The 15,334-nt window shown below is 40.1% G+C and overlaps 1 protein-coding gene across 8 annotated transcripts in view; it reads left to right on the top strand.

Moving 5' to 3' along the window:
• LOC139749634 (uncharacterized) overlaps positions 1-15,334 on the top strand; it is a 230,043-nt gene that overhangs the window by 120,477 nt on the left and 94,232 nt on the right. For 7 of the 8 annotated variants that reach the window (XR_011713005.1, XM_071663782.1, XM_071663784.1 and 4 more), the window contains 2 exons: positions 5,116-6,475; positions 9,912-10,018. Coding sequence is in view for 7 of the 8 variants with exons in the window: in XM_071663782.1 (XP_071519883.1) it covers positions 5,116-6,475; positions 9,912-10,018 (1,467 nt within the window). In the remaining variant the exon portion in view is untranslated. Of the gene's footprint in view, positions 1-5,115; positions 6,476-9,911; positions 12,491-15,334 lie in introns of those variants that run through there. The other variant, XM_071663785.1, reaches the window with a different exon arrangement.

Genomic DNA, 15,334 nt, shown 5'->3' with positions numbered 1-15,334 from the left:
TGTGTATATATTTGTATACATTGGGATGTATAGGTATGTATATTTGCGTGTGTGGACGTGTATGTATATACATGTGTATGTGGGTGGGTTGGGCCATTCTTTTGTCTGTTTCCTTGCGCTACCTCGCTAATGCGGGAGACAGTGACAAAGCAAAATAATAATAATATAATATTATTATTAGACCCAATTGGAGGTGGAGAGATGGAGTGAAAAAGATTTTGAGTGATCAGGGCCTGAACATGAAGGAGGGTGAAAGGCGTGCAAGGAATAGAGTGAATTAGAATGATGTGATATACCGGGGTCGACGTGCTGTCAATGGATTGAACCAGGGCATGTAAAGCGTCTGGGGTAAACTAAGGAAAGTTCTGTGGGGCCTGGAGGTGGAAAGGGAGCTGTGGTTTCAGTGCATTATTACATGACAGCTAGAGACTGAGTGTGAACGAATGTGGCCTTTGTTGTCTTTTCCAAGCGCTATCTCGCACACATGCGGGGGTAGGAGGTTGTTATTTCATTTGTGGCGGGATGGCGATGGGAATGAATAATGGCAGACAGTATGAATTAAGTACATGTGTATATATGTATATGTCTGTGTGTGTATATATATGTTTATGGTGAGATGTATAGGTATGTATATTTGCGTGTGTGGACGTGTATTTATATACATGTGTATGTGGGTGGGTTGGGCTATTGTTTCTTCTGTTTCCTTGTGCTACCTCACTAACGCAGGAGACAGCGACAAAAGTAAAATAAATAAATAAATAATGATTATTATTATTATTGTACTTTGTTGCTGTCTCCCGCATTAGCGAGGTAGTGCAAATAAACAGATGAAAGAATGGCCCAAGCCACCCACATACACATGTATATACATACACGTCCACACACGCACATATACATACCTATACATCTCACCGTATGCATATATATACACACACACATATACATATATACACATGTACATAATTCATACTGTCTGCCCTTATTCATTCCTGTCGCCACCCCACCACACATGAAATGGCAACCCCTCTCCCCGCATGTGTGCAAGTTAGCACTAGGAAAAGACAACAAAGGCCACATTCGTTCACACTCAGTCTCAAGCTGTCATGTGTTATGCACCAAAACCATAGCTCCCTTTCCACATCCAGGCCCCACAAAACTTTCCATGATTTACCCCAGATGCTTCACATGCCCCGGTTGAATCTATTGATAGCATGTTGACCCCAGTATACCACACCATTGCAATTCATTACATTCATTGCATGCGTTTCACCCTTGTGTATGTTTAGGCCCCAATCGCTGAAAATCTTTTTCACTCCATCCTTCCACCTCCAGTTTGGTCCCCACTTATCATTCCCTCCACCTCTGCCACATATATCCTCATTGTCAATCTTTCCTCACTCATTCTCTCTATGTGACCGAACCATTTCAATACACCCTCTTCTGCTCTCTCAACCACACTCTTTTAATTACCACACATCCTTCTTACCCTTTCATTACTTACTCGATCAAACCACCTGACACCACAGATTGTCCTCAAAGATCTCATTTCCAACACATCCACCTCCTCCTGTACAACCCTATCTGCAGCCTATGCCTTGCAACCATGTAATATTGTTTAACTACTATTCCTTCAAACGTGCCCATTTTCACACTCCAAGATAACGTTCCCCCTTTTCACGCATTCTAACCAATCTCATCTCACCCATAATGTTTCCCCTTTTCCAAAAACCTTTACAATTCTTTGCCCTTTTCTTCAGAAGGTAATAATCAGACATTCCACCAGCTGGTCTTCTCAGCACATTCACATCCAAAATTCTCTGTTGCATGCCTATTGATTATTATGTATTCCAGTAATGCTTGCTGATCATCTTTCTTAGTCACATACTTGTGCATGCATGCACTTAGCTCCTTCATTTCTGTCTTTTAGAAATTGAAATAGAACAAGGATAGGTTCCCATACCCATATTCCCTCCCTCTTTAGTTGGCTCCAACAACACCCTGGGAATACGGAGGTAGAATTCTTTTTCTGTATCCCAGGGCTATAGATTAGGAAGTATTTACTAAGTTATTCATATCTTACATAAGGCCAAAACTAGAGTATGCCCCTATGATATGGTCACCACACCAAAAGAGGCTCAACAATCTAATAGAGAAGGTCCAGAGGAGGCCAGCAAAGGTGACACATGAATTAAAAGAGCTAAGTTGCAGGGAAAGGTTCGATCTTTCAACTTGACCTGATTGCAACCGTGAAGTTTTTGAAACAGAGTGATGACTTGGACAGAGAAAAGTTCTTCGAGAGATGTGAGGATGGAGCAGAGGACATACATGGAATTAAACAAGAATCTTGTTTAAAATTGAAGGGCGTAAATGGGGAGGTGATAACAAGTAGTGGTGATGTGAGAAGGAGATGGAATGAGTATTTTGAAGGTTTGTTGAATGTGTCTGATGACAGAGTGGCAGATATAGGGTGTTTGGGTCGAGGTGGTGTGCAAAGTGAGAGGGTTAGGGAAAATGATTTGGTAAACAGAGAAGAGGTAGTAAAAGCTTTGCGGAAGATGAAAGCCGGCAAGGCAGCAGGTTTGGATGGTATTGCAGTGGAATTTATTAAAAAAGGGGGTGACTGTATTGTTGACTGGTTGGTAAGGTTATTTAATGTATGTATGACTCATGGTGAGGTGCCTGAGGATTGGCGGAATGCTTGCATAGTGCCATTGTACAAAGGCAAAGGGGATAAGAGTGAGTGCTCAAATTACAGAGGTATAAGTTTGTTGAGTATTCCTGGTAAATTATATGGGAGGGTATTGATTGAGAGGGTGAAGGCATGTACAGAGCATCAGATTGGGGAAGAGCAGTGTGGTTTCAGAAGTGGTAGAGGATGTGTGGATCAGGTGTTTGCTTTGAAGAATGTATGTGAGAAATACTTAGAAAAGCAAATGGATTTGTATGTAGCATTTATGGATCTGGAGAAGGCATATGATAGAGTTGATAGAGATGCTCTGTGGAAGGTATTAAGAATATATGGTGTGGGAGGAAAGTTGTTAGAAGCAGTGAAAAGTTTTTATCGAGGATGTAAGGCATGTGTACGTGTAGGAAGAGAGGAAAGTGATTGGTTCTCAGTGAATGTAGGTTTGCGGCAGGGGTGTGTGATGTCTCCATGGTTGTTTAATTTGTTTATGGATGGGGTTGTTAGGGAGGTAAATGCAAGAGTTTTGGAAAGAGGGGCAAGTATGAAGTCTGTTGGGGATGAGAGAGCTTGGGAAGTGAGTCAGTTGTTGTTCGCTGATGATACAGCGCTGGTGGCGGATTCATGTGAGAAACTGCAGAAGCTGGTGACGGAGTTTGGTAAAGTGTGTGGAAGAAGAAAGTTAAGAGTAAATGTCAATAAGAGCAAGGTTATTAGGTACAGTAGGGTTGAGGGTCAAGTCAATTGGGAGGTGAGTTTGAATGGTGAGAGGCTGGAGGAAGTGAAGTGTTTTAGATATCTGGGAGTGGATCTGTCAGCGGATGGAACCATGGAAGCGGAAGTGGATCATAGGGTGGGGGAGGGGGCGAAAATTTTGGGAGCCTTGAAAAATGTGTGGAAGTCGAGAACATTATCCCGGAAAGCAAAAATGGGTATGTTTGAAGGAATAGTAGTTCCAACAATGTTGTATGGTTACGAGGCGTGGGCTATGGATAGAGTTGTGCGTAGGAGGATGGATGTGCTGGAAATGAGATGTTTGAGGACAATGTGTGGTGTGAGGTGGTTTGATCGAGTAAGTAACGTAAGGGTAAGAGAGATGTGTGGAAATAAAAAGAGCGTGGTTGAGAGAGCAGAAGAGGGTGTTTTGAAGTGGTTTGGGCACATGGAGAGAATGAGTGAGGAAAGATTGACCAAGAGGATATATGTGTCGGAGGTGGAGGGAACGAGGAGAAGAGGGAGACCAAATTGGAGGTGGAAAGATGGAGTGAAAAGGATTTTGTGTGATCGGGGCCTGAACATGCAGGAGGGTGAAAGGAGGGCAAGGAATAGAGTGAATTGGAGCGATGTGGTATACAGGGGTTGACGTGCTGTCAGTGGATTGAATCAAGGCATGTGAAGCGTCTGGGGTAAACCATGGAAAGCTGTGTAGGTATGTATATTTGCGTGTGTGGACGTGTGTATGTACATGTGTATGGGGGGGGTTGGGCCATTTTTTTTCGTCTGTTTCCTTGCGCTACCTCGCAAACGCGGGAGACAGCGACAAAGTATAAAAAAAAAAAAAAAAAAAAAAAAAAAATAAGTACTGTTATAGTAGAAGGGTTTTTGATGCATGGAATATAATGTCTGAAGACAAGGTTAATGCAGACAGCTTACTGTACATAGATTTAAGAAGTTATATTATAGTAGAGAATAATCCAGAGTTGGAGCTCTATGAGTATAAACTACCTCCCTAAACAGTACAAATAGATAATTATTAATAGGTAATTACACATACAGAGCAGATGGCATGCATAAATTTAAGAAGTTGTATGACAGAAAATGTTCAAGAGATGGGACCACATGACTGTAAAACTCCCTTCCCACTTAGTACAGATATGCAGTCACACACACACACATGTGCGCACGTGCACACACACACACACACACACACACACACACACACACACACACACACACACACACTTTCATACACACACACACACACACACACACACACACAAGAAGCTAAAGCTTTATAAATTTACCCAGCTTGGAAGAGAGGAGTAATGGGTGACCTATCACATCTTTTAGTTTTTAAAACAGGTTGATGATATGAACAGTGAACAATTCTCCGAGAGATGTAGGAATAGAGCAGCCAAAGAACATAACAAAATTAAGCACTGAATTTGTTAAAAAAGATGTAATGAAGTATCTTTGTAGTAAAAGAGTGGTGGATGAATGAAGCAGAATGACTGAGAACATGGTTAATGCATAAATGTACATAAATTTTAGAAGTTTTATAATGGTAGAGAGTGTTCAAGTGATGTGGCCCAGTGAGTGTAAAGCTCCCTCCCCTTACAGTACATACAAGTAATTTCACACATTAGATGAGTCAAATGAAATGTTGCTCAACATTTATTTAGATAATATGTACTATTTTTCCTCTTTTTCAGGAGGTGGGAAATTCTGCTGTGTAACTTGTGTGGTTCTTCTGGTGTTCACATAGCATGTGGTGGTCTGTCATTCAGCTCCACAGAGTGGACCTGCACAGTGTGTGCAGAAATGTTGGCAAAGAGTGGAAAATGTATGCAACAGAAGGTCCAGGAGAGGCATCTCAAGGAAAAAAATGTCAAGATTGAACAAGATTTACTAGAGAGTGAATGCACTTCCAGCATTACAACTGTTTGTAAGAGTTCTTCTCATGATAAAATTTGTGTTATAAAAAGTGATTGTTCCAGTGAAGACACCATTATTGATGTTGGTGATTGGAATCACACACCGTGCAAAAGAAAGCTTGAAGTCATGGGGAGGAGCAAAGAAACTCTTGCAAAGGTTTGTCACTTTGATGGAGTAGGTACTGAAAGTATTATTAATGTAGATGATTCTGATGAAGAAATTGACATTAAATCAGGGGAATATCATGCTCCTCCTTACACTGTTATTAGAAAACTTGAAGAGCATGGGACGGAGCTACCTAAGGAATTGGAAATGATAAAGAAACATGCATTAAGAGCCCAAGAGAGGATGTTAGAGTTGTGTTTGACAGAATCAGAAATAGTAAAGATGGCAAAAGAATCTTCTCAGTTCAAAGGATTTTCCCTTAATGAATCAGACATAATTAGTTTTTATAAATATAACCTGCCTCTTGAGAAGATGTTGCAAGTGCAGAAGCTAGTTACTACAATTTTTGCCCTCAAGAAAAATGTTTCAGAAGTTCAGCCATCATCTATAAGGAAACAGAATAAAATCAAAGCTGTTATACCAAGAATTAGGAAAAGCAGAAGGAAGTCTGTCATAGGAACTCAAAATGTATCTGTTCCTCCTATTAAAATTTCTGTGACACAGTCCTCTATTTCTGTGGAGAGGATACCAAATGACATAGAGGAGTCTGTACAGAAGGAGAATTCCTCTTTAAGAGACAGTTGGTCCATAAGCAATGAAAATCCAGTTGATATGAAATTCAGTTCAACAGTAGAATGTGAAGATGAACAGCAAGAAATGAATGAAGATATTAAAGTGGAGGGCAGATATGTGTCAAAGTCTCTCAATGCTTTTAATGAATCTGTTTCTCCATTGTATATCAACTCAGTTAGAGATTCACCTCCTGCTACTCAACCTTTTGAGAAGCAGAGTGGAGTTTCCAATGCTCACCACACCAGTCTGCCATTGATTTTTGTATCTCCCTTATCAAATAAGTTCTTGTCTCTGATGGCCCAAGAATCTTCAACAAGTGATGAAATAATGGAGAACCAAGCTGCAAGGGATAAAGAAAATACCATTAGAAATCAGAAAGATAATGAAGGAATGAATCAGGTACATCTTAACTATTGTAGGAAGTTATCCTTGTTGATACATATCTTGGTAGTATGAAATGGCTCCATGTGTCCATTCAGATTGTATTTCTAGAAAGAAGTTTTTAGGCAAACCTTTTCATTTTTTCATTGTGCCTGCATATTATACTAATTTGTTAGAATTTAGTTTTGGCATCATGTGAAAATGCATATTTTGTTTCAGCTTATACCTCTCATATCATTAATTCAGTTACCAGTTGCATGGAACTTATCAGTTGGTTACAGTCTCTTGGTTTACTTGCACAAATCTTTGATCTAAGTCGTGAGTAAGTACTGTAAACATATAAATACATCTTGCCCAGTAAGTGCTTTGAATGTATGAATATAATTTTTTATTTTACTTGATCTCTCTGCTGCATCAGTAAGGTAATGCCAGGAAACAGACAAAGAATGACCTGTCCACTCATATACACACATATATATATCCTTCCTCCTCCAATTTGGTCTCCCACTTCTCCTTGTTCCCTCCACCTCTGACACATATATCCCCTTTGTCAATCTTTACTCACTCATTCTCTCCATATGTCCAAACCATTTCAACACACTCTTTTCTGCTCTCACAACCATATGCTTTTTATTTCCACACATCTCTGTTACCCTTTCATTACTTACATGATCAAACCACCTCATCACATATCATCCTCAAACATTTCATTTCTAACACATTCACCCTCCTCTGCACAACCCTATCTATAGCCCATGCCTTGCAACCATATAATGTTTTCAGAACTACTATTCCTTCAAACATACCCATTTTTGTTCCACAAATTTTTCATTTATCCCAAAACCTTCGCCCCTTCCCCCCACCCTGGGACTCACTTCTGCTTCCATTGTTCCATCCACTGCTAAGTCCACTCCCAGTTGTCTAAAACACTTCACTTCCTCCAATTTTTCTCCATCAAACTTACTTCCCAGTTGACTTGTCCCTCATCCCTACTGAACCTAAACACCTTGCTCTTATTCACATTTACTCTCAACTTTATCCCTTCACACACTTTTCCAAACCTGGTTGCCAACCTCTGCAGTTTCTCACACAAATCAGCTACCAGTGCTGTATCATCACTGAACAACAACTGACTCATTTCCCAGGCCCTTTCATTCACAACAGACTGCATACTCGCCCCTCTCTCCAAAACCCTTGCATTTACCTCCCTAACCACCCCATCCATAAACATTTTTAACAACCGTGGGGACATCACACACCCCTGCCGCCAACTGACATTCACTGGGAACCAGTCACTCTCCTCTCTTCTTACTTGTACACATGCCTTACATCCTTGGTAAAAACTTCACTGCTTCTAACAAAGCATCTATATCAACCCTGCCATATGCCTTCTCCTGATCCATAAATGGTACATACAAATCCATTTGTTTTTCTAAGTATTTCTCGCATACATTCTTTAAAGCCATCACCTGATCCACACATCCTCTACCACTTCTGAAACCACACTGCTCTTCCCCAATCTGATGCTCTGTACATGCTTTCACCCTCTCTATCAATATTCTCCCATATAATTTCCCAGGAATACTCAACAAACTTATGCCTCTGTACTTTGGAAATACCTAGTTAAAAAAAGATCATGCACATATATAGGTATGTGAGTAGGAGAGATAGTCCGCTGGCTTTATAATATGATATTAATTGTTATATATGTTGAGAGGGGGCAGCTGGTGGATTGTCTGATCACTATCTTGTGGAGGTGAGTGTGAAGATATGAATCCGTTTTCCAAAAAGAGCCAACAATATGGCAAGAAGAGATTGGTGAGAGTAAGTGAGTTTGGGAAAGAGACTTGTGTGAAGAAATACCAGGAGAGATTGAGTGTAGAATGGCAGAAGGCAAGAATATATGAAGCAAGGGGATTGGTGGATGAGGAATGGATGGTATTTAAGGAAGCATTGCTAGCATGCGCAAAAAATGCATGTCGCAAGCAAAAGGTAGGAGGTGGGCAGATTAGAAAGGGTAATGAATGGTGGGATCAAGAAGGAAAGTAGCTTGTGAAAGAAAAGAGAGAGGTGTTTGGGTGGTACTTACAAGGAAAGAGAGCAAATAATTTTGGGATGTATAAGAGAAAGCAGCAGAAAGTCAAGAGGAAGGTGCAGAGGTTGAAAAAGAGGGCAATTGAGAGTTAGGATGAGGGAGTATCAGTAAATGTTAGGGAGAATAAAATGTTTTGGAAGGAGGTAAATAGTACGTGAAAGAAAAAGAGAACCAACAGGAATGTCAGTGAAGGGGGCAAAAGGGGAAGTGGTAACCAGTAGTGATGAAGTGATGAGGACGTGCAGTGAATATTTTGAAGGACTGTTGAATGTGTTTGATGATAGGTTGATAGATTTAAGGTGTTTGGGTTGGGGTGGTATGTGAAGTGAGAAAGTCATGGAAAGTTGTGTGGTGAAGAGAGACGATGGGGTGAAAGCCTTACATAAGATGAAATATGTTAAGGTGGCTGGAGTGGATGGTATTGCAGCTGAATTAATTAAGAAAGAGGGTGACATAAAGTTGGTAAGGATTTTCAGTGTATGTATGGATCAGTGTATGTATGAGGTTCCTGAGGATTGGTAGAATGTATGCATAAAGGCAAGGAGAATATAGGTGAGTGCTAAAACTAAAGAGGTATAAGTTTGTTGAGTATACCTAGTGAGTTATATTGGGGGTTATTGATTGAGAGTGTGAAGGCATGTACAGAGCATCAGAGTGGGGAGGAGCAGTCTGGTTTTAGTGTTAGAGGATGTATGGATCAGGAGTTTGCTTTAAAAAATGTGAGTGAGAAATACTTAGAGAAACAGATGGATTTGCATGTGGCATTTATGGATCTGGAGAAGGCATATGATAGGGTTGATAGAGATGCCTTGTGGAAAGTTTTAAGAATATACAGTGTTTTGTATCAAAGTTGTAAGGCATGTGCATGAGTAGGAAGAGAGAGAAGAGCGAATGGTTCCAAGTGAAGTTTGCTTTATGGCAGGGGTATGCAATGTTACTCTGGTTCAATGTATTTATGGAAGGGGTGGTGAGGGAAGTAAATGTGAGTCTTGGAAAGACTTGAAGTTTTTGTAGCTTGAGGTCATAGGTCAAGTACATAAGGTTTGGTGCACAGAAAAGGTCCTAATGCTTTTGTTTGCTATTCATATGATATAGTCATTTGATATGAGCTACACTTGGACCACAAATACTGTATACAAATTCTGCACCCGCTTTAATTTTTAAGGATTGAGTCAAAGTTCTAGGTCATAAGTTGCTATGTACTAAAATGTTTGTAACTGCTTGCGTTTATGATATCTTACAAATGGACACAAGGGAACATTCATTAAGGGAACAGAATCATGTGGAGGGGACTAGTTTTACTGGATTAGTGTTAAGGCATTGTTGAAAGATAATCAATTTCTTATTTTGTCCTTACAGGAAGCATGTACATCTGGAGCCTGCCGCAAGCTTTTACTAGAACCTGAATCTTGTGCCGAGATGTCAGATGAATGTGATAATCCCACTCCACTTGAATTTTCTGATAGGTATGGTAGTGCTCTGAAACCATTAGTAACAAACACTGTTGTCAGTGAATTGCCTGAAGATGTTGAAAAAACTGAATCAAAAAATGTCTTGAAACTGGTAGTAAATAGGGAAAATATTGTGACAGATACATTGGAGTTTAAGGTAGATTCTGAAGATAAAAGTAGCATCATTAAAGGGAATGAGAAACCTTTACAATTGTTAATACAGCCTTTTGGTTTAAGAATGAAGTCAAGTTCATTGGCAGCAAAAAAAAAACAAAGAAAATCCCGCAGTCATGACAAAAATAGATATATACAAAAGACACTCTCTCCATTTCTTGTAAAGCAAAATAATCTAGCCTGAGTTACTATTGAGAAGTACCTTATTCCCATTCACAGAGAAGCAACTTAACAGCATTTTATGAAAACAAAGCATTTCAGGATGGTTTGAGTACTGGTAAGTCTGAATGGGGAGGAAGTGCAGTGCTTTAGATAACTAAGTGGACTTGGCATAACCATGGAGGCTGAAATGAGTTATAGGGAGGGAGATGGAGGGGCCAAGGTCGTAAGCACATTGAGGAATGTGTGGAAGGAGAGGTCCATTTCTGTTAGGGCAAAGATGGCTATATTTGAAGGTGTTGTATGGATGTGAGTCTTGGACCTCAAAAGCAGTAGAAGGAAAAAGAGTGAACATGTTGGAAGTGAAATGCCTGAGGACATAATGTGTCGTGATTGGGTTTGAGTACAGAAAGAGTGAAACTGAAAGAAAGGTGTGCTAGTAAGAGTACTGTGATTGAGAAGCTTATTGGGTGTTCAGAAATGGATTGGACATGTGGAGAACTTGAGTGAAAGAGTGCTTGACCAAGAAGATATACTTGTCCAAAGTGAAGGGAGCAGTGATAGAGGGGAAAACTGAGAAGGAGACGGAGGTATGGAATGAAAGATGCTTTGGATGATCTGGGCCTAAGCATTCAGAAGCATGAGAGGCGTTCATAGATTGGAATGAATCGGATTGAATTGGTATACAGGGGATGATAAACTGTCATTGGGCTGAATCACGGCATATGAGGCAGTCAGTAGAAACCATGGAATGATCATTCAGGCTTGGCTTTGGATAAGGTGCTATGCTTTCTGTGCATTATATATGACAGCTAGAGAGTGGGCAGGGGCAAATGGGGCTATTATTCATCTCTTCCTGCTACCTTGTTGAAGTGGGAAGTGGCTGACAAGTATGGAACAAAATGTGCATTAATGTGCTAGTGTCCCATCCAGACACCATTATCATTGTATACCCATAAATGAATGAGGATGTATTAGCTACTGACTTGACCATTTAGATATTTTTTCCTTAAGATATTTTGCATGGGCTGTGTGCAACATAAGTGATCATATTGACCTTTTTGATTTTTAAGATTGGCTTTTTTTATGGTAAAGATAACCCCTCATTGTACTAGTCTTTCTTGTTTTTGCTGATGGTTATGATTCTCAGAAAGATTGGAATAATCACATATAATGTGAGTGAATATGTATTTCCATCTAAACAGTTTTACCATTTCACACCCAAGAGTTGAACTCAAACTACTAAGAATGGTGAGTGGGTGGTGTAACCACTTAACCACCAATGAGCTGAAACCTCTCTCTCTCTCTCTCAAACTGCTACCAGGGCCTTGCCCCCACACTGTGGGCTTGTAGAGTGAGGTAGTGTAGGTTCAGTTCTTGGGTGTACAGTGGTAAAATTGTTTAGATTGATTTACTTGGGAGCATAACACATTCTAATATATATATACATTACCCTTCAGGCCCATAGTTATAGATATAGACAGTAGATCCCTGCTGTCCAGAAAGACAGGTTTTAGCTTATCTGTGGTTAGTGGTTATGCTGTCCACTTCCAGTTCTTGGGAGCTCAGGTTCAGCTCTGAGTTGTGCATTGATAACTTTGTTTAGTTTGATTTACATATGAATTTAACATGTTCTCATAGATATCTCCATATTAAAGCATGATGAAAATTCTTTGATCCAGTTTTCATGCAGGGGTTGGCAATGCTGTTTCCTGTGAGGCGGGGTGGCACCAGGTATGGATGAAGGCTAACAAGTATGAATATGCACATTTGTATATATGTATTTGTCTGTGTTGATATGTATGTGTAAGTATATGTACGTGTATGTGTTTTCATGTATATTTGTGTGTATAGGAGTGAATGGGTCTTTTCATCTGTTTCTTGGCACTGCCTCACTGACGTGTGAAATGGCAGTCAAGAATAATGATAAAAGAAAAAAAAATTTTATCCCTGGGGATAGGGAAAAAAGAATACTTCCCACATATTCCTTGTGTATTGTAGAAGGCGACTAAAACAGGTGGGAGCAGGGGACTGGAAATCCTACCTTCCAGTTTTAATTTTCCAAAAGCAGGAACAGAGAAGGGGCCCTGTGAAACTTTCCCCATTAAGGTTCAGCCCTCTGTTCTTGATGTTATGTTGCTAAGATTGGGAAATGGTGAATATTTATGAAAAAGAAATCATAAAAACAATATTTATGAATTACAAAGTAAAAATTGTGAGTGATCTGTTTGCTGCCAGAAGACACACTAGAGGGATGCTCAAAACTCATTTTTTCATACATGATCACCATTTCTCATGTTAGTGAGGTAGTGCCAGGAACAGACAAAGAAAGCATGCATTTGCTTAATCCATTCTCTAGCTGTCATGTGTAATGCATCGACTACAGCTTCCTATCCACAACCAGGCCCCACAAACCTTTCCATGGTTTACCTCAGCTGTTTCACATACCCTGATTCAGTTTACTGACAGCACATCAACCCTTGTATACCACATTATTTTTTTTCACTTTATCTCGTGTATGCTTTTCACCCTCTAGCATGTTCAGCACCCAGTCACTCAAGGTCTTTTTCCCTTCATCCTCCAATCACCAATTTGTTTTACCCCTTCTTGTTCCCTCCACTTTTGACACATATCCTCTTTGTCAACCTCTCCTAACTCATTTTCTCCGTTTGTTTAAATCATTTTAGCATGCTTTCTTCAGCTCTCTCAAACACACTCTTTTTATTACAACTCTCTATTATTATACTTTTATTTCTTGGCGGGGGGCTGGAAATCCTCCCCTCTCGTTTTTTTTTTTTCTTAATTTTCCAAAAGAAGGAACAGAGAAGAGGGCCAGGTGAGGATATTCCCTCAAAGGCCCAGTCCTCTGTTCTTAACGCTACCTCGCTATCGCGGGAAATAGCGAATAGTATGAAAAAAAAAAAAAAAAAAATTCTTAGTTGATCAAACCATCTCACACCACATATTGCCCTTAAATATTTCATTTTCAACACCCTCTACTGCACATCCTCATCAATAGCCCATGCCTTGCATTGATGTAATGTCTTTGGAGCTACTGTGCCTACAAACATACCCATTTTTACCCTGCTTGATAATGACCTCTCATTCAACACATTCTTCAGTGCTTCAGAACCTTCAACCCCTCATCCAACCTGTGAATTACTTATGCTTCTATGGTTCCATTTGCTGCCATGTCCACTTCACTTCCTGCCATTTTTCTCTTTTCAAACTCGCACCTCAACTAACCTGTCCTTCAACTGTGCTCAACCTAATTACCTTGATTTTATTTACATTTACTCTCAACTTTGTCCTTTCATACACTCCTCCAGACTCAGTAATCAACTTCTGTGGTTTCTCACTTGAATCTGCCACCAGTGCTGTCATATCAGAAAACAGCGATTGACTCGCCTCCCAGGGCCACCCTCATCTCCTGCACACTCACCTATCTTTCCAAGACCGCATTTACCACCCTCTTCATCCAATCCATAAACAAATTAAACAGCCATGGTGAAATCACACACCCCTGCTGCAGACCATCCACTTGGAACCACTCACTCTCTTCTCTTCTTGTACATTTGCCTTATACTCTTGATAAAAACTTCTCATCTTCTTGCAGTAATCCTCCCGCACTGCATATACTTACAACCTTCACTAAGGCATCTCTATCAACCCTATCATATGCTTTCTCCAGATCCATAAGTACCACATACAAATCAATCCGTTTCTCCAAATATTTTTCACACATTATTTAAAGCAAACACCTGATCCACACATACTCTACCACTCTGAAACCTCACTATTCCTCCCCAGTCTGGTGTGCTGTACGTGTCTTCACCCTCTTGGTCACCACTCTCTTGTACAACTTGCCAGGTACACTCAACAAACTTGTGTAGTTTGAACACTCACTTTTATCTCCTTTCCTTTATACATTGGCACCATACATGTATTCCGCCAATCCTCTGGCACCTTGCCATGATCCATAAAAACATTGGAAATCTGAACTAACCAGAGACATAGTCACCCTCCTTTCTCAAGAAATTCAACTGCAGTAGCATCCATTCCAGCTGCCTTGCCGATTTCATTTCGTGTAAGACTTTCACACCTCTTTTCACCATACCACTCTCCATGACTCTTTTGTTGTATATCTCCCCAAACCAAATGCCTTGTATCTGCCACCTTTCATCAAGCACATTCATCTGTCCTCTACAATACTCACTTCGTCACTACGTGTTACTTCTTCCCCATTTGCCTCTTTTACCATTGTTCCCATTTGTTCTTTTAATTTTTGCACATTATTGACCTTTGAAAACAGGTTCCTACTCTCCTTAAAGTTTATTGATGCTCACTTACTCGAACTCATTCGTCCTTGCGCCCTTTTTTCAACCCCTGCACCTTCCTCTAGACCTCCTGTTGCTGTCTCTAATACACCTCCCAGTAATTTGATTGGCACTCCTTTCTTGTAAGTACTCCTCATATACCTCTCTTTTCTCTTTAACAAGCAACTTTACATGTTCATCCCACCAATCACGACCCTTTCATATACCTCTCTTTTCTCTTTCTTAGGCAACTTTACTTCTTCACCCCATCAGTCACAACCCTTTGTAATCTGCCCACCTTCCACCTAAATACCTCCAGTGTTTCACCCATTCTTCAAGCTTCATTTACCTTTTAGCATTCTGCACTCAATCTTTCCTGTTATTTCTTCACACAAGTCTCTTTTCCAAGCTCACTCTCTCAACACTGCTCTCAAAGCTTCTTAAAACCTTTATGGCAATATTATTTTCAAGGCCATCCATCTATGCACAGAATCATAATAATTTTGTCTTTGTAGAATTTTAGATTTATATGTAAAAGGACTGGTGATTGGGAGTACCTGGTTTAAAAAGAGAGATATACATAAGTATATGTATGTAAGTAGGAAAGATGGCCAGAGAGCGTTATAGGATTACATGTTAATTGATAGGCGCATGAAAGAGAGACTTTTGGATGTTAATGTGC

Source organism: Panulirus ornatus, chromosome 7, assembly GCF_036320965.1.
Source record: "Panulirus ornatus isolate Po-2019 chromosome 7, ASM3632096v1, whole genome shotgun sequence".
In the NCBI taxonomy this organism is placed as follows: Eukaryota; Metazoa; Arthropoda; class Malacostraca; order Decapoda; family Palinuridae; genus Panulirus; species Panulirus ornatus.
Note: the sequence above shows the minus strand (reverse complement) of the source record. Positions and strands in the feature narration are given on the sequence as shown.